At 46.4% G+C, this 26685-nt stretch overlaps 1 protein-coding gene across 1 annotated transcript; it reads right to left on the bottom strand.

The window, feature by feature from the left end:
• Nucleotides 1-3: 3 nt before the first annotated feature.
• On the bottom strand, nt 4-25311 carry LOC139568187 (MHC class II regulatory factor RFX1-like). Its single transcript, XM_071389924.1, has 17 exons — nt 25160-25311; nt 23592-23931; nt 16248-16351; nt 14188-14261; nt 13536-13794; nt 12999-13180; nt 10778-10897; nt 10472-10593; nt 8688-8806; nt 7905-8008; nt 7669-7820; nt 6209-6306; nt 5898-6047; nt 5388-5599; nt 4854-5007; nt 4726-4771; nt 4-4625 (listed from the first exon to the last, which is right to left on the bottom strand). The coding sequence occupies exons 2-17, from the start codon at nt 23896-23898 to the stop codon at nt 4465-4467; spliced, it is 2364 nt and encodes a 787-aa protein (XP_071246025.1). The 5' UTR covers nt 23899-23931; nt 25160-25311; the 3' UTR covers nt 4-4464.
• Nucleotides 25312-26685: the final 1374 nt, after the last annotated feature.

The raw sequence follows: 26685 nt of genomic DNA, 5'->3' as shown, positions 1-26685 counted from the left end.
GGAAACACTTGTATCTTTTCCTTTTAATGGCTAAAGGTTGGGCTGGTATCACGTCTTTATGGAGCAACTACTGAGTACAAGATGTTTGAAAAGACCTCTGTCTTGTGCTCACTGGGTAATGATATTAAAACTACAAACTCTAGGCACAGGGATTCAATACAAAGGTCTACAAAACATATACTAGAAATCTTATGTGATTATACAGTAGCTAAATACTCTGGATAGTACATCAAGATATGCTACACATACTGATGAAATAAGGCCATAATGGGTCAATAAATATGATAGTCACATCTATTTCTACAGATATATATTACAAATACACATTCACTGATCTGTACTAAATAGCAGTTAAGGTTGCCATGGATACAACATTGCATGTGCTCTTGCTCTGCCAACCTGATTGGTTGGTGTGAGTTCTGACCTTGTCCTTGTTGCCCAATCACAGATTAGTGAAGGTCTGTATCCTGCTGGTGGGATATCACTTTACTGTTGTGTGTGTGTGGATGAATGACAGATGAGGATGGAGGGACAAATGAATGGGACATAAGCAGGATGCATTATGGCTGCCCCCTCTATTCCTCTCTCTTATGACACTACATATGCCTGCTATAACTCATAACATTCTAATAACAATACATTACCAAAGAGTCAGGAACAAATGTCAGATTGTACAGGTTTAGAAACACTTTCATTTATTCATCAGAATCTAATTAAAAACACAGGTTGTCTTCCAAATGGCTCCTTGTATAGTGCACTACTTTTGACCATGGTCAATGGGGCTCCGGTCCAAAAAAGTGCACTATACAGGGAACAAGGGTGCCATTCGAGATGCAAACACAAGCGTTGTCTAGCTCTACAAGGCACAGGTCATCTCTTAGTTGGCCTAAAAACACACTAAAACCTATCTTTCTGAATGCTGCCCTGTATCGGCCGTTACACACCATCCTCTGAACTGCATCGGGACACTACTGTTAGAGTAGTCGGACTACATCGGGACACTACTGTTAGAGCGTCGGACTACATCAGGACACTACTGTTAGAGCGTCGGACTACATCAGGACACTACTGTTAGAGCGTCGGACTACATCAGGACACTACTGTTAGAGTAGTCGGACTACATCAGGACACTACTGTTAGAGCGTCGGACTACATCAGGACACTACTGTTAGAGCGTCGGACTACATCAGGACACTACTGTTAGAGTAGTCGGACTACATCAGGACACTACTGTTAGAGCGTCGGACTACATCAGGACACTACTGTTAGAGCGTCGGACTACATCAGGACACTACTGTTAGAGTAGTCGGACTACATCAGGACACTACTGTTAGAGTAGTCGGACTACATCAGGACACTACTGTTAGAGTAGTCGGACTACATCAGGACACTACTGTTAGAGCGTCGGACTACATCAGGACACTACTGTTAGAGCGTCGGACTACATCAGGACACTACTGTTAGAGCGTCGGACTACATCAGGACACTACTGTTAGAGTAGTCGGACTACATCAGGACACTACTGTTAGAGCGTCGGACTACATCAGGACACTACTGTTAGAGCGTCAGACTACATCAGGACACTACTGTTAGAGCGTCGGACTACATCAGGACACTACTGTTAGAGCGTCGGACTACATCAGGACACTACTGTTAGAGTAGTCGGACTACATCAGGACACTACTGTTAGAGTAGTCGGACTACATCAGGACACTACTGTTAGAGCGTCGGACTACATCAGGACACTACTGTTAGAGTAGTCGGACTACATCAGGACACTACTGTTAGAGTAGTCGGACTACATCAGGACACTACTGTTAGAGTAGTCGGACTACATCAGGACACTACTGTTAGAGTAGTCGGACTACATCAGGACACTACTGTTAGAGCGTCGGACTACATCAGGACACTACTGTTAGAGTAGTCGGACTACATCAGGACACTACTGTTAGAGCGTCGGACTACATCAGGACACTACTGTTAGAGCGTCGGACTACATCAGGACACTACTGTTAGAGCGTCGGACTACATCAGGACACTACTGTTAGAGCGTCGGACTACATCAGGACACTACTGTTAGAGTAGTCGGACTACATCAGGACACTACTGTTAGAGCGTCGGACTACATCAGGACACTACTGTTAGAGCGTCGGACTACATCAGGACACTACTGTTAGAGCGTCGGACTACATCGGGACACTACTGTTAGAGCGTCGGACTACATCAGGACACTACTGTTAGAGCGTCGGACTACATCGGGACACTACTGTTAGAGCGTCGGACTACATCAGGACACTACTGTTAGAGCGTCGGACTACATCAGGACACTACTGTTAGAGTAGTCGGACTACATCAGGACACTACTGTTAGAGCGTCGGACTACATCAGGACACTACTGTTAGAGCGTCGGACTACATCAGGACACTACTGTTAGAGCGTCGGACTACATCGGGACACTACTGTTAGAGTAGTCGGACTACATCAGGACACTACTGTTAGAGTAGTCGGACTACATCAGGACACTACTGTTAGAGTAGTCGGACTGATCACTTGATTTCAATACGTCAAGACCCCGTCAGGCTCGTTACACGGAGGGCTATTAACATATTCATACGTCCTACATGGTGCCCTTTTTAAGTACCGATAGGATGCCGTTTGGGACACACTGTAAGAAGTGGTCAGTGAACATCATCAGGACTGAAGACAGACTGCTGTAACAACTCTACACCTGGCTAGGACAAACGCAGTAAATCTCTCCCCTTCTCTCTCTTTCTATGGCCGTTAGGACAGTGGGTGGGTAAGGTGAGGACAGAGAAGGTGAAGACAGAGAAGTTAAAGCCATGCAGGTTGACTGACTCACACAGTACCAATCAAACGTTTTCTACATTGTAGAATAGTGAAAACAAAGCTGTCATCAAGACAAAGGGGGGCGACTTTGAAGAATCTCAAATATAACATATATTTTGATTGAACACTTTTTTGGTTACTACATGATTCCATATGTGTTATTTCATAGTTTTGATGTCTTCACTATTATTCTACAATGTAGAAAATAGTAAAAATAAAGAAAAACCCTTGAATGAGTAGGTGTGTCCAAACTTTTGATTGGTACTGTAGATCTGGATTCAATCGGAGGTACGTTGTAGACCTCTGTTGACAGTGACATATAGGCCGGGATTCAATCGGAGGTACGTTCTAGACCTCTGTTGACAGTGACATATAGGCCGGGATTCAATCAGGTACGTTCTAGACCTCTGTTGACAGTGACATATAGGTCGGGATTCAATCAGAGGTACGTTCTAGACCTCTGTTGACAGTGACATATAGGTCTGGATTCAATCAGAGGTACGTTCTAGACCTCTGTTGACAGTGACATATAGGCCGGGATTCAATCAGGTACGTTCTAGACCTCTGTTGACAGTGACATATAGGTCTGGATTCAATCAGAGGTACGTTGTAGACCTCTGTTGACAGTGACATATAGGTCTGGATTCAATCAGAGGTACGTTCTAGACCTCTGTTGACAGTGACATATAGGTCTGGATTCAATCAGAGGTACGTTCTAGACCTCTGTTGACAGTGACATATAGGCCGGGATTCAATCAGGTACGTTCTAGACCTCTGTTGACAGTGACATATAGGTCGGGATTCAATCAGAGGTATGTTCTAGACTTCTGTTGACAGTGCCCCTTTTAAAGGCAGTGTTCCTCAGCGTGTTCACGGAGACTGAATTCACGGTAAATGTTGCATACGTCAGCTCAATCAGACATTACCTTTAAATGGTCAGTGTGCTACAACACCTCAGACTGAATCTCAGCCACTGGATTGGTACAAGGCTGTTTCTGCATCCAGCAACAACAAGTTGCCACACTAGTGGTGATGTTAATTAGTGGGGTCAGATAAGTTGTTCAGATCTGGAACAGACTGTTACCCTGTCTAGTGAAGAGGTTACCGTCTCTTATGTCACAATGAAGGACCAGTGTGTCTAGTGAAGAGGTTACCGTCTCTTATGTCACAATGAAGGTGATGAGGAACCATGATAACTAAAAGAGATGAAAAGGCAAGCTGTGAAACCTCTCCTTCGCTCTCACACACACACACACACACACACACACACACACACACACACACACACACACACACACACACACACACACACACACACACACACACACACACACACACACACACACACACACACACACACACACACACACACACACACACACACACACACACGAGATCAAGGTGCAGACAAACAGGGTGTGTGAGGTTGCAGGAACAGATAAGGAACTTAATGGCATTGGGATCACAAATGGGCTCATAGCAAACTATCATTAAGGCAAAGGATGAGTGTGTGTATGTGTGTTATTGAGGGTGTGTGTGTGTGTTATGTTAGCCAACGGCGAGGTCGAGAGCGTGTCTTTAAGTTGTCAGTGCGCGTGCGTGTTGGGTGTGTGTGAGTCACTCTGTGTGTGTGGTATTGAACAGTCCCCGGGGGTCAGTCCTGGCTAGCTTGACGGGCGGCTCCAGTGACTCCTCCCCCTCTCCCAGACCAGCGGAGTTAGACGGCACGGTCATCTCTACCCCCTCTTCATCACTCTCCTCCTCATCCTCTTCCTCATCTGAGACACAGATATATTCACCGTTTACAGGTTTATGGTGGCCACATTATTTGAGATGTAGAACATGTGAAGGGTTGCAGTGTAGAGATGAGACATCTACCTTTATCAGGGTCCTGACCGTTCAGACTCCTGCCCACACTGGCAAACTGAGAGAGAGAGAGACAATAAGCAGTGCATCGTGTGTGTCGGTATGTGTGTTTCTGTGCCCTGGGCTCCGTGTGTGTGTACCTCTCCCATGACAGCGATCGGCGTCTCTCCTTTAGCCTGGGCCACTCTGTGTTCTATCAGGTAGTACATGTACTCATCATACAGCAGTCTGATCAGGTGGAAGGAGCCAAAGCTGGCAGCACTACGGAGAGTCAGGTCCCGGATCACCATGGAGCTGGGGGGTAGAGAGAGACAGGGAGGGGGGTAGAGAGAGACAGGGAGGGGGGGTAGAGAGAGACAGGGAGGGGGTAGAGAGACAGGGAGGGGGGTAGAGAGAGACAGGAAGGGGGGTAGAGAGAGACAGGAAGGGGGGTAGAGAGAGACAGGAAGGGGGTAGAGAGAGACAGGGAGGGGGTAGAGAGAGACAGGGAGGGGGGGTAGAGAGAGACAGGGAGGGGGTAGAGAGAGACAGGGAGGGGGTAGAGAGAGAGACAGAGAGACAGGGAGGGGTATAGAGAGAAATGAAGAGTGGAGAAGAAGAGGGGGAAATGTACATTCAAATCAAACAGCCTTTAATGCTTCACTTTCTCTTACTTCAAACATCCTCCCTCTCACCTGTAGAAGCTCCATCGCAGCAGGAAGAGCTTGGCAGCCTTAGGGAAGGCTGCAGGGCTGTGTTGGTAAGGCTTTAGGACCTGGGAGACCACGGCGTCCAGCCAGGCAGCCCACTGCTCCAGAGAATTATGTTGTTGTAACGTCTGCTTGAAGTCCTGCTCCAATCTCTGGATCACACCATCCTCACAACCACACACCCACGACGCCTGCTCCTACAGGGGGGGGGGGGGGGGGAGTCAAGGAGGGGAGACAGAGGTTCAGGATAATAGGTTGGAGAGAGAGCAAGGTAGAGAGGAACAGATCTGTGCCTTGACAGACATGTAGACAGAGAGGTAGAGAGCCAGACAGAGAGAGAGGTAGACAGCAAGACAGAGAGAGAGGTAGACAGCAAGACAGAGAGAGACAGACAGAGGTAGACAGCAAGACTGAGAGACAGACAGACAGAAGTAGTGGTTAAAAGGTATCCAGACAGAGAGAGGTAGTGGTTAAACGGGATCCAGACAGACGTACCTGCACGTTGGTGAAGTCAACTCTGTTGAGGTCACTCAGCATCTGATTGATCTGGGCTGTGTTCTGGAGGACGGCCCTGGCTGCCTGGGCCAGGTGGTTTAGACTGGTGTAGCGACGCAGCGTCTGGGCAAATGCTCCCGCACACACCACCTGGAGGAGAGGGGAAGGGAGAGAGGAGGGGAGGAGGGGTAAGGGAGAGGGAATGTAGTTTTGTGGGAGAGTGTTTGTATTGTGTGTGTGCGTGCGTGCGTGCGTGCGTGCGTGCGTGCGTGCGTGCGTGCGTGCGTGTGTGTGTGTGAGAGAGATCACACCTTGATGCGGACCATCTCCTCTGGTATGTTCATCATGGCGCTTGTCAGCCAGATCTCTAGACTCTTGGCAAAGTTACGGATGGCTTGAGTTAAGGCACCTGACAGAGAGAGGGGCAGATTAATATAAATGAGAGAGAAGTAGGTAGTCATATGTTTTAGAAGACATTACATGTACTGTCATTTAGTGTTATCTAGCTCTAATGTCATGTTGTGTAGCTCTAAGGTCATGTTATGTAGCTCTAATGGCATGTTGTGTAGCCCTATGTCATGTAGCTCTAATGGCATGTCATGTAGCTCTAATGTCATGTTGTGTAGCTCTAATGGCATGTTGTGTAGCTCTAATGGCATGTTGTGTAGCTCTAATGGCATGTTGTGTAGCTCTAATGGCATGTTGTGTAGCTCTAATGTCATGTTGTGTAGCTCTAATGTCATGTCATGTAGCTCTAATGGTATGTCATGTAGCGCTAAGGTCATGTTGTGTAGCCCTATGTCATGTCATGTAGTTCTAATGGCATGTCATGTAGCTCTAAGGTCATGTTGTGTAGCCCTATGTCATGTCATGTAGCTCTAATGGCATGTCATGTAGCTCTAATGTCATGTTATGTGGCTCTAATGTCAAGTTATGTAGCTCTAATGTCATGTTGTGTAGCCCTATGGCATGTCATGTAGCTCTAATGTCATGTTGTGTAGCTCTAATGGCATGTCGTGTAGCTCTAAGGTCATGTTGTGTACCCCTATGTCATGTCATGTAGTTCTAATGGCATGTCATGTAGCTCTAAGGTCATGTTGTGTAGCCCTATGTCATGTCATGTAGCTCTAATGTCATGTTATGTGGCTCTAATGTCAAGTTATGTAGCTCTAATGTCATGTTGTGTAGCCCTATGGCATGTCATGTAGCTCTAATGTCATGTTGTGTAGCTCTAATGGCATGTCGTGTAGCTCTAAGGTCATGTTGTGTACCCCTATGTCATGTCATGTAGTTCTAATGGCATGTCATGTAGCTCTAAGGTCATGTTGTGTAGCCCTATGTCATGTCATGTAGCTCTAATGGCATGTCATGTAGCTCTAATGTCAAATTATGTAGCTCTAATGTCATGTTATGTGGCTCTAATGTCATGCTATGTGGCTCTAATGTCATGTTATGTGGCTCTAATGTCATGCTATGTGGCTCTAATGTCATGCTATGTAGCTCTAATGTCAAGTTATGTGGCTCTAATGTCATGTTGTGCAGCTCTGTCATGTTATATAGCTTTAATGTAAAGTTATGTAGCTCTAATGTCATGTTATGTGGCTCTAATGTCAAGTTATGTGGCTCTAATGTCATGTTGTGCAGCTCTGTCATGTTATGTAGCTCTAATGTCATGTAGCCCTATGTCATGTTATGTTATATAGCTCTAACGGCATGTTGTGTAGCTCTAAGGTCATGTTATGTAGACCTAATGTCATGTGTCATAACTCACTGGGGATGGGTCGTAATACGTCAGGGATGAGGATCTCCACCAGGGCCTGGTACAGTGTGTTGTCACAGTCTCTGGTCCAGTGAACAACTGGCTGGTACTTACACAGCACCACCAGGTACCACTTAGGTAGACGCTCCTCTGACTCACCATGACTGGAGGCACACACACACACACACAATATTTGTTAGATTGTGTGTTATAATGTGTGACATGTAGAACGTGTGTGTTTCACTCACACGCCGAGTGTGTCTGCGTCGATGCTCTCGCTGAACCTCCAGAAGGTTTTCCACAGCGTCTCCACCAGAGTGAACTGCAGGTTCACCATCACATCCAGAATGGCCTGCACAGACATGACATAGCACTACGTGAGACTGACATAGCACTACGTAAGAATGATAAAACACTACGTTTGTCTGACATTACACTACATTAGACTGACATAACACACCTGTAGACTGACATAGTATTTTAACAGACATGAAAAACAGAAAGTCATAACACTACATTAGACTGACATAACACACCTGTAGACTGACATAGTATTTTAACAGACATGAAAGATAGAAAGTCATAACACTACATTAGACTGACATAACACACCTGTAGACTGACATAGTATTTTAACAGACATGAAAGATAGAAAGTCATAACACTACATTAGACTGACATAACATGACATTTGACCCACATAACAGGACATAGACCTACATTGGACAAAGCACTACATTATACAGAGATAGAAATACATTAGACAGACATAACAGTACATTAGACTGACAAAGCACTGCATAAGACAGACATAAACACTACATAAGATTGTCATACATTTTCATTACACCACGATAGACTAACACAGTGCTAACACACTGTTTGCCAATCCTGGCCCTGGAACTAACACACCTGATTCTACATCTCATCATCGTTATCGTTAGTGGAATCAAGACAGACATAGCCCTACATAATAGGCACAACACTTCATAAGACTGCCACAAGGCAGCAGTGCGTAGTAGACTGTATACCTCACAGTGTTCCCTGTAGAGCTGTTGGAAGGCTGTGATGTGTTCTGGAATGATCCCGTCAGGAAGAGGTCTGTCCTGCAGATCCAACTCTGGGAACTCAGGCAGCGCCCGCGACGCGTCTGGACAACAACAACAACAACAACAACCTTTACATTGTTGAGTTATTATGTGTGGAATTACACGTTGATGATTTACAACGTGTTTATCTGTGTGCTTCACATTGGTTTAGTATGTTTCCTAGCTATGTTTATGCCATTATTTACATATGGAGACATTCTTGTTTGTGTGTGTGTGTGTGTGTGTGTGTGTGTGTGTGTGTGTGTGTGTGTGTGTGTGTGTGTGTGTGTGTGTGTGTGTGTGTGTGTGTGTGTGTGTGCGATGCACATTTCGGTAAATTCTTCTGCCCAGCCAATGGTACCGGTTAAAGTATGCATGCATACTTTAACCGGTCAACTAACGGTTAAACAGTAAAATGAGGTGACCTACAGAAAATACTATGCATGCATACAAAGACATGTTTCATTAATGGCAACGTGCAACAACAGCAGGCCTGTCATCTTCCACTCAAAACTGTCAACACCCAACTGCACTTAGAATGGTTGTGTTGCACCTGGGCTTCCAACGGCAAGTTTCACTCCAGTACCATTGGCTGGGCTTCCAACGGCGCGTTTCACTCCAGTACCATTGGCTGGGCTTCCAACGGCGCGTTTCACTCCAGTACCATTGGCTGGGCTTCCAACGGCGCGTTTCACTCCAGTACCATTGGCTGGGCTTCCAACGGCGCGTTTCACTCCAGTACCATTGGCTGGGCTTCCAACGGCGCGTTTCACTCCAGTACCACTGGCTGGGCTTCCAACGGCACGTTTCACTCCAGTACCATTGGCTGGGCTTCCAACGGCACGTTTCACTCCAGTACCATTGGCTGGGCTTCCAACGGCGCGTTTCACTCCAGTACCACTGGCTGGGCTTCCAACGGCACGTTTCACTCCAGTACCATTGGCTGGGCTTCCAACGGCGCGTTTCACTCCAGTACCATTGGCTGGGCTTCCAACGGCGCGTTTCACTCCAGTACCATTGGCTGGGCTTCCAACGGCGCGTTTCACTCCAGTACCATTGGCTGGGCTTCCAACGGCGCGTTTCACTCCAGTACCATTGGCTGGGCTTCCAACGGCGCGTTTCACTCCAGTACCATTGGCTGGGCTTCCAACGGCGCGTTTCACTCCAGTACCATTGGCTGGGCTTCCAACGGCGCGTTTCACTCCAGTACCATTGGCTGGGCTTCCAACGGCGCGTTTCACTCCAGTACCATTGGCTGGGCTTCCAACGGCACGTTTCACTCCAGTACCATTGGCTGGGCTTCCAACGGCACGTTTCACTCCAGTACCATTGGCTGGGCTTCCAACGGCAAGTTTCACTCCAGTACCATTGGCTGGGCTTCCAACGGCAAGTTTCACTCCAGTACCATTGGCTGGGCTTCCAACGGCGCGTTTCACTCCAGTACCATTGGCTGGGCTTCCAACGGCACGTTTCACTCCAGTACCATTGACTGGGCTTCCAACGGCACGTTTCACTCCAGTACCATTGGCTGGGCTTCCAACGGCAAGTTTCACTCCAGTACCATTGGCTGGGCTTCCAACGGCGCGTTTCACTCCAGTACCATCTTTTTGAGGAGCTGCTCTCGAGCTGTCTGACAGATGACAGGCTATTCCGCTCCTGTGTGTGTGTGTCTGTGTGTGTGTCTGTGTGTGTGTCTGTGTGTGTGTACCTAGTCCCTGTCCACTCACCCAGGAACTGCTGGTATTGTTGCACCTGAGCTGAGATGTCACTGAGCCCTGCCCCCTGCTGCTGCCCCGCCCCCAGGGACATCCCATTGGACATGCCCTCCACCTTCAGAACCGGCTTTATCCTATTGGACAGAACAGCTGTCAAAAGAGAGAGAGAGACAAAAGAGAAAGAGACAAGAGAGAGAGAGACAAAAGAGAGAGAGAGACAAAAGATAGAGAAAGAGAGAGAGACAAAAGATAGAGAAAGAGAGAGAGAGACAAAAGAGAGAGAGACAGAGAGACTGGAAGACACAGACACCCCCCTACCTGTGTTTCTGAGAGAAGGGTTGCTGTCTCAAGGCCAGGTGCTGGTGGTCGTCTATCAGACGAAGCAGAGAGGAGGTGGCCTTGATACGAAGACCATAGTAGTGGTACTTAGAGTTCCCTCTGAGACAAACAGTCATCTGATTATTACATGACATTTACAGGAGCTGCTGCTGCCACTACGGAACAGGTGTGTTATATAGACGTGTGTGTTATATACAGTTGAAGTCGGAAGTTTACATACACTTATGTTGGAGTCATTAAAACTCGTTTTTCAACCACTCCACAAGTTTCTTGTTATTTAAAAAAATATATACAGTATATATATATTTCACCTTTATTTAATCAGGTAGGCTAGTTGAGAACAAGTTCTCATTTACAACTGCGACCTGGCCAAGATAAAGCAAAGCAGTGCGACACAAACAACAACACAGAGTTACACATGGAATAAACAAGCGTACAGTCAATAATACAATAGAGAAAGTCTATATACAGTGTGTGCAAATGGCGTGAGGAGGTAAGGCAATAAATAGGCCATAGTAGCGAAGTAATTACAATTTAGCAGATTAACACTGGAGTGATAGATGAGCAGATGATGATGTGTAAGTAGTGATACTGGTGTGCAAAAGAGCAGAGAAGTAAATAAAAACAATATGGGGATGAGGTAGGTAGATTGAGGTAGGTTGACTGTTAACAAACTATAGTTTTGGTAAGTCGGTTAGGACATCTACTTTGTGCATGACACAAGTCATTTTTCCAACAATTGTTTACAGAGATTATTTCACTGTATCACAATTTCAGTGGGTCAGAAGTTTACATACACTAAGTTGACTGTGCCTTTAAACAGCTTGGAAAATTCCAGAAAAATTATGTCATGGCTTTAGAAGCCTCTGATAGGCTAATTTACATAATTTGAGTCAATTGGAGGTGTACCTGTGGATGTATTTCAAGGCCTACCTTCAAACTCAGTGCCTCTTTGCTTGACATCATGGGAAAATCAAAAGAAATCATCCAAGACCTCCGAATAAAAATTGTAGACCTCCACAAGTCTGGTTCATCCTTGGGCGCAATTTCCAAACGTCTGAAGGTACCACGTTCATCTGTACAAACAATAGTACGCAAATATAAACACCATGGGACCACGCAGCCGTCATACGGCTCAGGAAGGAGACGCGTTCTGTCTCCTAGACATGAACGTACTTTGGTGCGAAAAGCAAAGGACGTTGTGAAGATGCTGGAGGAAACAGGTACAAAAGTATCAATATCCACAGAAAAAAAAGTCCTATATCGACATAACCTGAAATTAGGCTCAGCAAGGAAGAAGCCACTGCTCCAAAGCCGCCATAACAAAGCCAGACTACGGTTTGCAACTGCACATGGGGACAAAGATTGTACTTTTTGGAGAAATGTCCTCTGGTCTGATGAAACAAAAACAGAACTGTTTGGCCATAATGACCATCGTTATGTTTGGAGGAAAAAGGGGGAGGCTTGCAAGCCGAAGAACACCATCCCAACCGTGAAGCACGGGGGTGGCAGCATCATGTTGTGGGGGTGCTTTGCTGCAGGAGGGACTGGTGCACTTCACAAAATAGATGACATTATGAGGATGGAAAATGATGTGGATATTTTGAAGACATCAGTCAGGAAGTTAAAGCTTGGTCGCAAATGGGTCTTCCAAATGGACAATGACCCCAAGCATACTTCCAAAGTTGTGGCAAAATGGCTTAAGGACAACAAAGTCAAGGTATTGGAGTGGCCATCACAAAGACCTCACCTCAATCCTATAGAACATTTGTGGGCAGAACTGAAAAAGCGTGTGCGAGCAAGGAGGCCTACAAACCTGACTTAGTTACACCAGCTCTGTCAGGAGGAACTTATTGTGGGAAGCTTGTGGAAGGCTACCCGAAACGTTTGACCCAAGTTAAACAATTTAAAAGCAATGCTACCAAATACTAATTGAGTGTATGTAAACTTCTGACACACTAGGAATGTGATGAAAAAAATAAAAGCTGAAATAAATAATTCTCTCTACTATTATTCTGACATTTCACATTCTTAAAATAAAGTGGTGATCCTAACTGACCTAAAACAGTGCATTTTTACTAGGATTAAATGTCAGGAATTGGGAAAAACTGAGTTTAAATGTATTTGGCTAAGGTGTATGTAAACTTCAACTGTAGACGTGTGTGTTATATAGATGTGTGTGTATCTATAGCGTACATACCGTGTGCCCAGGCGTCTGGTCCTCAGCCCCATGAAGACAGATCTGATGAGCTTGCCGAAGGAGGCAGCGTTGACAGGGTCTAGCTTGTGTTCCTGACAGTGGAAGAGGTAGTGGCAGTAGAGGGTACAGCGAGGCAGACTGACCCCTTCTGCACCCTCATAGTTATCTAGCAGCCACTGTACCTGGAGGGGGAGGGAGGGAGGGAGGGAGGGAGGGAGGGAGAGGGAGGGAGGGAGAGGAGGGGCGGAGGGAGGGAGGGAGGGAGGGAGGAGAGGAGTGGCGGAGTGAGGGGAGAGAGAGGGAGGGAGGGAGGGAGGGAGGGAGGGAGGGAGGGAGGGAGGGAGGAGAGGAGGGGCGGAGTGAGGGGAGAGAGAGGGAGGGAGGGAGGGAGGGAGGGAGGGAGGGAGGGAGGGAGGGAGGGAGGGAGGGAGGGAGGGAGAAGATAGGTGAAGACTAGAGGGATTTGTCCAAATCAGCATGCACAAACAGTAGTGGTGTTACTATTTACACACACACACACACACACACCCTACTCACTGTGGCGGGGACTGCTCTGGTGTTGTGACTGGAGTAGTTTCCTCCTCCGCTGCCTCCACCTCCCAATACGTACCCGCCCTGGATGACGTAACCACTCCCACCTCCTCCTGTTGCCGCGGTGACGGAGACTGACTGTGAAGTCACGGAGTTAGTGACCTGTGACCCCGAGGTGGGCGTGGACTCGTAGTAGGAAGAGGAGGAAGAGGGAGGGGTCTGGGAGTAGAGGGGGGAGTCGGAGTACGGGTAGCTGCCAGAACGACTGGAGGGATAGACAGAGACAGAGGGGGAGACGGAGGGGGAGACAGAGGAAGAGACAGAGGGGGAGACAGAGGGGGAGACAGAGGGGGAGACAGAGGGGAAGAGATAGAGGGGGAGACAGAGGGGGAGACAGCGGGGGAGACAGCGGGGGAGACAGCGGGGGAGACAGCGGGGGAGAGATAGAGGAGAGACAGAGGGGGAGACAGAGGGAGAGACAGAGGGGGAGAAGAAGAGATGGGAAGGAGAGAGAAAATAATAAAAATCTGTAAAAAAACGATATATAGAACATGTCTCCATGGTATGAAGGGTGTGTGTGTGTGTGTGTGTGTGTGTGTGTGTGTGTGTGTGTGTGTGTGTGTGTGTGTGTGTGTGTGTGTGTGTGTGTACTACTCACATGGTAGAGGTGGTGTAAGAGTCCTCTCCCTCCACATACTGAACCTGACTGGGGTAAACATGCTGCTGTTGCAACTACAGAGAAACAAGGAACTCATTCATTTCATAGTCTCAGGGGAATTCATATTAACATCTCTCTTCTCTATCAGGCTCTCCCTCCCTCTCCTATCTCCCTCCTATCTCCCTCCCTCTCCTCTCTCCCTCCTTCTCCTATCTCCCTCCTTCTCCTACTCTGAGTGTTGCAGCTGACGCGTAGAGCGTCATGAGGTGGAACAAGACAGAGGGAAGAGAGGAGGGAAGGAGAGAGGGAAGAGAGGAGGGACGGAGAGAGGGAAGAGACGAGGGAAGGAGAGAGGGAAGAGAGGAGGGACGGAGAGAGGGAAGAGACGAGGGAAGGAGAGAGGGAAGAGAGGAGGGACGGAGAGAGGGAAGAGAGGAGGGACGGAGAGAGGGAAGAGAGGAGGGAAGGAGAGAGGGAAGAGGGGAGGGAAGGAGAGAGGGAAAAGGGGAGGGAAGGAGAGAGGGAAGAGAGGAGGGAAGGAGAGAGGGAAGAGGGGAGGGAAGGAGAGAGGGAAAAGGGGAGGGAAGGAGAGAGGGAAGAGAGGAGGGAAGGAGAGAGGGAAGAGAGGAGAGAAGGAGAGAGGGAAGAGGTGAGGGAAGGAGAGAGGGAAAAGGGGAGGGAAGGAGAGAGGGAAGGGCTGCTTTTGGAGATGGAATGAGAGATGTCCCTCTCGCTGTCTGTCTGTCTTCCACTGGTGCCTCTTCTCTCTCTCTCTCTATCCATCTCTCTGTTTCTCTCTCTCTCTATCCATCTCTCTGTTTCTCTATCCATCTCTCTGTTTCTCTCTCTCTCTATCCATCTCTCTGTTCTCTCTCTATCCATCTCTCTCTATCCATCTCTCTGTTTCTCTCTCTCTCTATCCATCTCTCTGTTTCTCTCTCTCTCTCTATCCATCTCTCTGTTTCTCTCTCTCTCTATCCATCTCTCTGTTTCTCTATCCATCTCTCTGTTTCTCTCTCTCTCTATCCATCTCTCTGTTTCTCTCTCTATCCATCTCTCTCTATCCATCTCTCTGTTTCTCTCTCTCTCTATCCATCTCTCTGTTTCTCTCTCTCTCTCTATCCATCTCTCTGTTTCTCTCTCTCTCTATCCATCTCTCTGTTTCTCTCTCTATCCATCTCTCTCTATCCATCTCTCTGTTTCTCTCTCTCTCTATCCATCTCTCTGTTTCTCTCTCTCTCTCTATCCATCTCTCTGTTTCTCTCTGTTTCTCTCTCTCTCTATCCATCTCTCTGTTTCTCTCTCTCTCGCTCTCTCTATCCATCTCTCTGTTTCTCTCTGTTTCTCTCTCTCTCTATCCATCTCTCTGTTTCTCTCTATCCATCTCTCTGTTTCTCTCTCTCTCTATCCATCTCTCTGTTTCTCTCTCTCTCTATCCATCTCTGTTTCTCTCTCTCTCTATCCATCTCTCTGTTTCTCTCTCTCTCTATCCATCTCTCTGTTTCTCTCTCTCTCTATCCATCTCTCTGTTTCTCTCTCTCTCTATCCATCTCTGTTTCTCTCTCTCTCTATCCATCTCTGTTTCTCTCTCTCTCTATCCATCTCTCTGTTTCTCTCTCTCTATCCATCTCTCTGTTTCTCTCTCTCTCTATCCATCTCTGTTTCTCTCTCTCTCTATCCATCTCTCTGTTTCTCTCTCTCTCTATCCATCTCTCTGTTTCTCTCTACCTTCTCTCCTCTCTCTATCCATCTCTCTGTTTCTCTCTACCTTCTCTCCTCTCTCTATCCATCTCTCTGTTTCTCTCTCTCTCTATCCATCTCTCTCTGACTGGCATGCAGGCTCTGGGCAACGGTACATCTGTTACTGATGTCTCAAATGCGACAGTGCTGTGTGTGTGTGTGTGGATTACCCCCTGTGTGATGTGTATAGACTATAGGTTGTTGACATTGTGCTGCCTTCCACTCTTGGCTGTTGGTGACAATGTCTGAACCACTCCCCCTCTGTGTGTCTGGTGTGTGTCTGGTGTGTGTACGTGCAGGTGTGTGTGTCTGTAGCGTACCTGTTGGGTGGTCTGCTGTACTACCTGGGTGGGGACCCCTGTCTGAACCAGTACTACTGGAGGACTGCAGTCTGATACACTGTCACTAGAATGGAGAGAGCCCTCTATGGAGAGAGAGAAGGAGAGAGGAAGAGATGGGGAGAGAGAGGAGGAGGAGAGAGGAAGAGATGGGGAGAGAGAGGAGGAGGAGAGAGGAAGAGATGGGGAGAGAGAGGAGGAGGAGAGAGGAAGAGATGGGGAGAGAGAGGAGGAGGAGAGAGGAAGAGATGGGGAGAGGGAGGAGGAGGAGAGAGGAAGAGATGGGGAGAGGGAGGAGGAGGAGAGAGGAAGAGATGGGGAGAGGGAGGAGGAGGAGAGAGGAAGAGATGGGGAGAGGGAGGAGGAGGAGAGATGAAGAGATGGGGAGAGGGAGGAGGAGGAGAGAGGAAGAGATGGGGAGAGGGAGGAGGAGGAGAGAGGAAGAGATGGGGAGAGGGAGGAGGAGGAGAGAGGAAGAGATGGGGAGAGGGAGGAGGAGGAGAGAGGAAGAGATGGGGAGAGGGAGGAGGAGGAGAGACAGACAGATGGAGAAAGAAAAGAGAGAAACAGAGACAGACACAGAGAGAGGGAGAGAGATGAGATGAGAGAGAGAGGATCGGTGGAACACAGTAAAGGTGAATAGAGAGAGAAAGATAAAGAAAAGCAGGAGAAATAGAGGACGGAGGAAGAGAGAGAGAAATAAAGAGAAGCAGGAGGAAGAGAGAGAAAGATAAAGAGAAGCAGGAGGAAGAGAGGACGGAGGAAGAGGGAGAAAGATAAAGAGAAGCAGGAGGAAGAGAGGACGGGGGAAGAGGGAGAAAGATAAAGAGAAGCAGGAGGAAGAGAGGACGGAGGAAGAGGGAGAAAGATAAAGAGAGGCAGGATGAAGAGAGGACGGAGGAAGAGGGAGAGAGATAAAGAGAAGCAGGAGGAAGAGAGGACGGAGGAAGAGAGAGAAAGATAAAGTGGCAGGAGGAAGAGAGGACGGAGGAAGAGAGAGAAAGATAAAGAGAAGCAGGAGGAAGAGAGAGAAACATAGAATAGCAGGAGGAAGAGAGAGAAAGATAAAGAGAAGCAGGTGGAAGAGAGGACGGGGGAAGAGAGAGAGATAAAGAGAAGCAGGAGGAAGAGAGGACGGAGGAAGAGAGAGAAAGATAAAGAGAAGCAGGAGGAAGAAAGAGAAAGAAAGAGTGGCAGGAGGAAGAGAGAGAAAGATAAAGAGAAGCAGGAGGAAGAGAGAGAAAGATAAAGAGAAGCAGGAGGAAGAGAGGACAGAGGAAGAGAGAGAAAGATAAAGAGAAGCAGGAGGAAGAGAGAGAAAGATAAAGACAAGCAGGAGGAAGAGAGAGAAAGATAAAGACAAGCAGGAGGAAGAGAGGATGGAGGAAGATAAACAACATGAGATTATGTCTACAACTTCATCAAATATCAAATCATCAACAACATCCACATAATAAAGCAGTACTCACGATACTCTGTCTCCAAACTATAACAGCAGTTACTGTAGAACATCCACATAATAAAGCAGTACTCACGATACTCTGTCTCCAAACTATAACAGCAGTTACTGTAGAACATCCACATAATAAAGCAGTACTCACGATACTCTGTCTCCAAACTATAACAGCAGTTACTGTAGAACATCCATATAATAAAGCAGTACTCACGATACTCTGTCTCCAAACTATAACAGCAGTTACTGTAGAACATCCACATAATAAAGCAGTACTCACGATACTCTGTCTCCAAACTATAACAGCAGTTACTGTAGAACATCCACATAATAAAGCAGTACTCACGATACTCTGTCTCCAAACTATAACAGCAGTTACTGTAGAACATCCATATAATAAAGCAGTACTCACGATACTCTGTCTCCAAACTATAACAGCAGTTACTGTAGAACATCCACATAATAAAGCAGTACTCACGATACTCTGTCTCCAAACTATAACAGCAGTTACTGTAGAACATCCACATAATAAAGCAGTACTCACGATACTCTGTCTCCAAACTATAACAGCAGTTACTGTAGAACATCCATATAATAAAGCAGTACTCACGATACTCTGTCTCCAAACTATAACAGCAGTTACTGTAGAACATCCATATAATAAAGCAGTACTCACGATACTCTGTCTCTAAACTATAACAGCAGTTACTGTAGAACATCCATATAATAAAGCAGTACTCACGATACTCTGTCTCCAAACTATAACAGCAGTTACTGTAGAACATCCATATAATAAAGCAGTACTCACGATACTCTGTCTCCAAACTATAACAGCAGTTACTGTAGAACATCCACATAATAAAGCAGTACTCACGATACTCTGTCTCCAAACTATAACAGCAGTTACTGTAGAACATCCACATAATAAAGCAGTACTCACGATACTCTGTCTCCAAACTATAACAGCAGTTACTGTAGAACATCCACATAATAAAGCAGTACTCACGATACTCTGTCTCCAAACTATAACAGCAGTTACTGTAGAACATCCACATAATAAAGCAGTACTCACGATACTCTGTCTCCAAACTATAACAGCAGTTACTGTAGAACATCCATATAATAAAGCAGTACTCACGATACTCTGTCTCCAAACTATAACAGCAGTTACTGTAGAACATCCATATAATAAAGCAGTACTCACGATACTCTGTCTCCAAACTATAACAGCAGGTACTGTAGAACATCCATATAATAAAGCAGTACTCACGATACTCTGTCTCCAAACTATAACAGCAGTTACTGTAGAACATCCATATAATAAAGCAGTACTCACGATACTCTGTCTCCAAACTATAACAGCAGTTACTGTAGAACATCCACATAATAAAGCAGTACTCACGATACTCTGTCTCCAAACTATAACAGCAGTTACTGTAGAACATCCACATAATAAAGCAGTACTCACGATACTCTGTCTCCAAACTATAACAGCAGTTACTGTAGAACATCCACATAATAAAGCAGTACTCACGATACTCTGTCTCCAAACTATAACAGCAGTTACTGTAGAACATCCACATAATAAAGCAGTACTCACGATACTCTGTCTCCAAACTATAACAGCAGTTACTGTAGAACATCCACATAATAAAGCAGTACTCACGATACTCTGTCTCCAAACTATAACAGCAGTTACTGTAGAACATCCATATAATAAAGCAGTACTCACGATACTCTGTCTCCAAACTATAACAGCAGTTACTGTAGAACATCCATATAATAAAGCAGTACTCACGATACTCTGTCTCCAAACTATAACAGCAGTTACTGTAGAACATCCATATAATAAAGCAGTACTCACGATACTCTGTCTCCAAACTATAACAGCAGTTACTGTAGAACATCCACATAATAAAGCAGTACTCACGATACTCTGTCTCCAAACTATAACAGCAGTTACTGTAGAACATCCACATAATAAAGCAGTACTCACGATACTCTGTCTCCAAACTATAACAGCAGTTACTGTAGAACATCCACATAATAAAGCAGTACTCACGATACTCTGTCTCCAAACTATAACAGCAGTTACTGTAGAACATCCACATAATAAAGCAGTACTCACGATACTCTGTCTCCAAACTATAACAGCAGTTACTGTAGAACATCCACATAATAAAGCAGTACTCACGATACTCTGTCTCCAAACTATAACAGCAGTTACTGTAGAACATCCACATAATAAAGCAGTACTCACGATACTCTGTCTCCAAACTATAACAGCAGTTACTGTAGAACATCCACATAATAAAGCAGTACTCACGATACTCTGTCTCCAAACTATAACAGCAGTTACTGTAGAACATCCATATAATAAAGCAGTACTCACGATACTCTGTCTCCAAACTATAACAGCAGTTACTGTAGAACATCCATATAATAAAGCAGTACTCACGATACTCTGTCTCCAAACTATAACAGCAGTTACTGTAGAACATCCACATAATAAAGCAGTACTCACGATACTCTGTCTCCAAACTATAACAGCAGTTACTGTAGAACATCCACATAATAAAGCAGTACTCACGATACTCTGTCTCCAAACTATAACAGCAGTTACTGTAGAACATCCACATAATAAAGCAGTACTCACGATACTCTGTCTCCAAACTATAACAGCAGTTACTGTAGAACATCCACATAATAAAGCAGTACTCACGATACTCTGTCTCCAAACTATAACAGCAGTTACTGTAGAACATCCACATAATAAAGCAGTACTCACGATACTCTGTCTCCAAACTATAACAGCAGTTACTGTAGAACATAGCTCTTAGGACAGACGGAGAGATGGAGAGAGGACAGAGGGCTGGCCATCTCTCCATCCTTATATATGAGGCAGGCAGAGGGAGGCCTTGGACAACTAATCTCCCCAGATGGAGGGAACAATCCCCCCATCGTATAAACACGGGTATCAGGTGAGGAGATAGAGGGGGGGGGGTGGAGGGAAGAGAGGGAGGGGTGGAGAGAAGAGAGGGAGGGGTGGAGGGAAGAGAGGAGGGAAGAGAGGGAGGGGTGGAGGGAAGAGAGGGGGGGTGGAGGGAAGAGGGGGAGGGGTGGAGGGAAGAGGGGTGGAGAGGGAGGGTGTAGGGTGGAGAGGGAGGGTGTAGGGAAGAGAGGGAGGGTGTAGGGAAGAGAGGGAGGGTGTAGGGAAGAGAGGGAGGGTGTAGGGAAGAGAGGGAGGGTGTAGGGAAGAGAGGGAGGGTGTAGGGTGTAGGGAAGAGAGGGAGGGTGTAGGGAAGAGAGGGAGGGTGTAGGGAAGAGAGGGTGTAGGGAAGAGAGGGAGGGTGTAGGGAAGAGAGGGAGGGTGTAGGGAAGAGAGGGAGGGTGGGTGTAGGGAAGAGAGGGTGTAGGGAAGAGAGGGAGGGTGTAGGGAAGAGAGGGAGGGTGTAGGGAAGAGAGGGAGGGTGTAGGGAAGAGAGGGAGGGTGGGTGGAGGGAAGAGAGGGAGGGTGTAGGGAAGAGAGGGAGGGTGGGTGGAGGGAAGAGAGGGAGGGTGTAGGGAAGAGAGGGAGGGTGGGTGTAGGGAAGAGAGGGAGGGTGTAGGGAAGAGAGGGTGTAGGGAAGAGAGGGAGGGTGTAGGGAAGAGAGGGAGGGTGGGTGGAGGGAAGAGAGGGAGGGTGTAGGGAAGAGAGGGTGTAGGGAAGAGAGGGAGGGTGTAGGGAAGAGAGGGAGGGTGTAGGGAAGAGAGGGAGGGTGTAGGGAAGAGAGGGAGGGTGGGTGGAGGGAAGAGAGGGAGGGTGTAGGGAAGAGAGGGGGGGTGGGTGGAGGGAAGAGAGGGAGGGTGTAGGGAAGAGAGGGAGGGTGGGTGGAGGGAAGAGAGGGAGGGTGTAGGGAAGAGAGGGAGGGTGGGTGTAGGGAAGAGAGGGAGGGTGTAGGGAAGAGAGGGAGGGTGTAGGGAAGAGAGGGAGGGTGTAGGGAAGAGAGGGAGGGTGGACAGAGCTAGATGTTGACTATTGTGATTTATTACTGTTCATATAGTATGGTGATCCATCCATTTTTATTGTTTATTTCATTTTTGTATATTATCTACTTCACCTGCTTTGGCAATGTTAACATATGTTTCCCATGCCAATAAAGCCCCTTGAATTGAATTTAATTGAGAGAAAGACAGACAGACAGACAGACAGACAGACAGACAGACAGACAGACAGACAGACAGACAGACAGACAGACAGACAGACAGACAGACAGACAGACAGACCGACAGACAGAGAGAGAGACAGACAGACAGACAGAGAGAGAGAGAGAGAGAGACAGAGAGAGAGACAGATAGAGACAGACAGACAGACAGACAGACAGACAGACAGACAGACAGACAGACAGACAGACAGACAGACAGACAGACAGACAGACAGACAGACAGAGAGAGACAGAGAGAGACAGAGAGAGAGACAGACAGAGATCGGTCTCTAGTTCCAGTGTGTCTCTGTGGTGTGAGTGGAGCAGGCCAGGCCACACTAGTGTTACCTGATACTAACACCCTGCCAGGCTGACAGGTTAGCTGCTGCTGCTAATCTACTAATAGACACCATGCAAATAAACCACACAAAACACACAGTATGTCTGGTTAACTAGTCTAGCAACTTTACAGTACACTTTGGGACTACAATGGAAATACATTGTTAAAACGTTAGAGAGTTGTCCTCAATGATTTTAAATGCCGTGTCTATCCACATGTGGCGGAATTGTGTTTTTAAATGATTCTTTTTTAATCGTATACAAACGTCCTGTGTATATCTGTACCAAAGACTGTTGGGTAGCGTACCGGCTTACTGATGGAAGGTCGTAGAATTATCTCTCGTGGACTGAACTTAATCGAGCATCTACATAATTAAGCAAGATTGTTGTTCTGCGTTTCTGAGATTAGTAGCAGAAAGGTTAGCCACATGCCGGTGTTTCCCTCCTACAGCCCAGGTGACGGTAGTCCTGCGTGGACCAGTTGGCAAGGGTTGTGGGTTCAAATCCCGCTGCGGACACTAAAATGTCTCTGTTGTCAGTTACTTTGAATAAAAGTGGCTGTTAAATGGCCTAATGCAGGTTAAATTACAATGGTGCTTTTAGGTTTCCACTGGGTTAGTAAACCAACCATTAACCAACCTGGACCTCAGAGAGCAGACCATTAACCAACCTGGACCTCAGAGAGCAGACCATTAACCAACCTGGACCTCAGAGAGCAGACCATTAACCAACCTGGACCTGAGAGAGCAGACCATTAACCAACCTGGACCTCAGAGAGCAGACCATTAACCAACCTGGACCTCAGAGAGCAGACCATTAACCAACCTGGACCTCAGAGAGCAGACCATTAACCAACCTGGACCTCAGAGAGCAGACCATTAACCAACCTGGACCTCAGAGAGCAGACCATTAACAAACCTGGACCTCAGAGAGCAGACCATTAACCAACCTGGACCTCAGAGAGCAGACCATTAACCAACCTGGACCTCAGAGAGCAGACCATTAACCAACCTGGACCTCAGAGAGCAGACCATTAACCAACCTGGACCTCAGAGAGCAGACCATTAACCAACCTGGACCTCAGAGAGCAGACCATTAACCAACCTGGACCTCAGAGAGCAGACCATTAACCAACCTGGACCTCAGAGAGCAGACCATTAACCAACCTGGACCTCAGAGAGCAGACCATTAACCAACCTGGACCTCAGAGAGCCTGTCCTACAGGTCTGGTAGATAACCATGGTAACAGTCGTCAGGAGAGGAAGGTGTGGGTATGGTAGAATAAACATGTTTCATCATGTCAGCTACTCTCACCTGAGAGAGAGAGTGAGAGAGTGAGTGATGCCTCACCTGTAACGGTCACTACGATGTACTGCGGTGTGGAACTCTGTCCGTTACTCTGCTGAACGGCAGAACTCTGGATCTCCGTGGTAACAAACTGAGTCTGAGAGGGCGTGGCCAGAACCACTGTCTTCTGGGCCTTGGTGAGCGTGGCTTGAGCAGGAAGTTTGTCCTGTCCGGTTGTGGAGACGATGGACACTGACTGGTTGAACTGGGTTGGCGTGGAGCGGGAGGGCGTGGCTGATTGCGTTGCTATGGTGACAGAGTTGGGCTGGGGGGCCGGCTGGAGCTCTTCTGTGTAGCCGGAGGTCGCCATGACTACCGCCACGGCTGGACCAAGACCACCACTCTGGGGGAAGGACAAGGGAAGGAGTTGGTTATGACACACACACACACACACACACAAACAAACAATATGTAGAATTGTGCCAACACACTTTCAAACCTTTTTCAACACACTTCATTTCAGCTCTTGTGAAAGCACACTGACAAAGGTGGACAGAAACAAGGTTACTTGAATCAGTTGTGTCGTTCTAAGGCAAAAACCAAAAGGTGCACCCGGGGGGCCCAGGACTGAGTTTGGGAAACCCTGATCCAAAGCACTGAGGTGTGGGTGGTGTGACCTCTGACAAATGATTATCATAGTTATATTCCATGAAATGATTGCATATAGACCCTTTAACTATGCCATACATTTGATAATGAGAAGTTTCCACTAGTAGAATATGCCACGTGAGGATTTCTGAACTGTGTAACACACACACACACACACACACACACACACACACACACACACACACACACACACACACACACACACACACACACACACACACACACACACACACACACACACACCCCAACGTTCTGATAGCAACAGCATACAGAAAACGCACCTTGCTCCTTCTCTACGAGCATATCATATCATATTTTCTCCAGTTGCCATTGGTGTATGCTTCTAAATATTGCTTCTCCATTGGCTTCAGGTAATGTCAATCCCACCCATAGGCTCAACCCACCTTCCCCTCCCTGCGTGACAGCAGATCTGGCACACATTGCACAGTACGGGCATGACGATCACTTTTACTAGAGAAAACTTTTTCACAACTGTAAAATAACGGCCAACATCATGACACATTCGTTTCTATGCTTCAGTTGACACACACTGACCCACATGTCTGTTTTGCAATTAGATCTTTTTTAAAGTTCGAAAATCTAAAGTGATTTCCTAATCAAAAGTATCCGTGAACATGTGACAAGTATGCCTCGTTCACTAAGTTGAACAATGATTTTTCATGTTAAAAGCTTTGTCGACAAACATTTCGAACAACTAAAAGTACAAGATTCTCATATTACAACACCCGCCATTTTGTATCCCTATAACAGATTTGACATCGTCATAACAACCGTCTGCGTTTGGAAAGCGGTTAGCAACTAGCTGGGACCAGTGCTATTCCATCTCTGCCACACTAGTGCCTTTTAACGTTAGATAAAAGCAATAAAATGTTACACAACTTCACGAAATTATTCAGACAGAAACATCAGACGACGGTTTAATAAAGGTGTTGCTTATTCACCTCAAATTCCCCCTGGAATATTCCTGTCTTTGGCGTTAAAGTTTGTTTCTTAATGATTCTGGTTGTTGTTGTTGATTCTCGTTGCTTGGTTCTTGTCGCCACGACTACCGTGACTATGGCGCCTCGTCCTCACCCGGGCAACTGTTGCTACACACCCGTCTTTATCCCGCCCTCTTCTTAACAATGATTGGATAATTTTGGGGCGATGTCACTCATTTGTCGTCATGTCATTGGAGCATCATTATGTCAATCATTTTTCTATCAACCGATTGGCTGTCAATCTCTGTCAATCACTTTCACTACCCATTAAAAGTAATAGGAAAACACCCTGGTTCTCCCTTTTCCTCGGGGTAATGGCTAGAATGGATCCAGCTTTTGTCACATTAACGTAAGATTTGACTTTTCGTAGCAGGTTAGGAGAATTTAAGCAGAAGGTTAGGAGAATTAACGTAGCAGGTTAGGATAATCAGGTTAAGGTTAGGAAAGGGATTAGGGTTAGCTAGAATGAAAATAAATAAATACTTTGGACGTTAATTTGACAAAAGATGGTTCCTTTCTAGCCATGATCCTGGTTCTCATAATGGTTGGATCGTTGTCAGTCAAATTATTCCAATCAATTGATTATTGCTCTACATTTACAATTTAGCAATTTATCATATGTATTAGGGGTCCGTGGAGGTACTGCAGGGGTTCCACGGACAGATCTCAAAATATGTTTAAAAAATATAGAATAATAATAAATAAAATGCACTGTAATTTATGCTTTCAAAATTAAAAGTTTTCTCTGCGTCATGGCAAAATGTGTAGAATAGCAGAACATTATCCCATGCCAAGAGGGGGCCTTTTAAATGTGTAGAATAGCAGAACATTATCCCATGCCAAGAGGAGGCCTTTTAAATGTGTAGAATAGCAGAACAGTATCCCATGCCAAGAGGAGGCCTTTTAAATGTGTAGAATAGCAGAACAGTATCCCATGCCAAGAGGAGGCCTTTTAAATGTGTAGAATAGCAGAACATTATCCCATGCCAAGAGGAGGCCTTTTAAATGTGTAGAATAGCAGAACATTATCCCATGCCAAGAGGAGGCCTTTTAAATGTGTAGAATAGCAGAACAGTATCACATGCCAAGAGGAGGCCTTTTAAATGTGTAGAATAGCAGAACAGTATCCCATGCCAAGAGGAGGCCTTTTAAATGTGTAGAATAGCAGAACATTATCCCATGCCAAGAGGAGACCTTTTAAATGTGTAGAATAGCAGAACAGTATCCCATGCCAAGAGGAGGCCTTTTAAATGTGTAGAATAGCAGAACAGTATCCCATGCCGAGAGGAGGCCTTTTAAATGTGTAGAATAGCAGAACATTATCCCATGCCGAGAGGAGGCCTTTTAAATGTGTAGAATAGCAGAACAGTATCCCATGCCGAGAGGAGGCCTTTTAAATGTGTAGAATAGCAGAACAGTATCCCATGCCGAGAGGAGGCCTTTTAAATGTGTAGAATAGCAGAACATTATCCCATGCCGAGAGGAGG

The sequence above is a fragment of the Salvelinus alpinus genome, chromosome 2 (genome assembly GCF_045679555.1).
Source record: "Salvelinus alpinus chromosome 2, SLU_Salpinus.1, whole genome shotgun sequence".
In the NCBI taxonomy this organism is placed as follows: domain Eukaryota; kingdom Metazoa; phylum Chordata; class Actinopteri; order Salmoniformes; family Salmonidae; genus Salvelinus; species Salvelinus alpinus.
This window is presented reverse-complemented; position numbering and strand designations above follow the sequence as displayed.

Bases quoted from the DNA above. Each gene is read 5' to 3' on its own strand.
- LOC139568187 (XM_071389924.1), bottom strand. From the start codon at position 23,898: ATGGCGACCTCCGGCTACACAGAAGAGCTCCAGCCGGCCCCCCAGCCC. The intron at 13,795-14,187 runs GTGAGTAGTACA...CTATCCCTCCAG, and splicing joins TCTTACACCACCTCTACCAT to TCGTTCTGGCAGCTACCCGT. The intron at 10,898-12,998 runs GTATGTACGCTA...TGTTTGTCTCAG, and splicing joins ACCAGACGCCTGGGCACACG to AGGGAACTCTAAGTACCACT.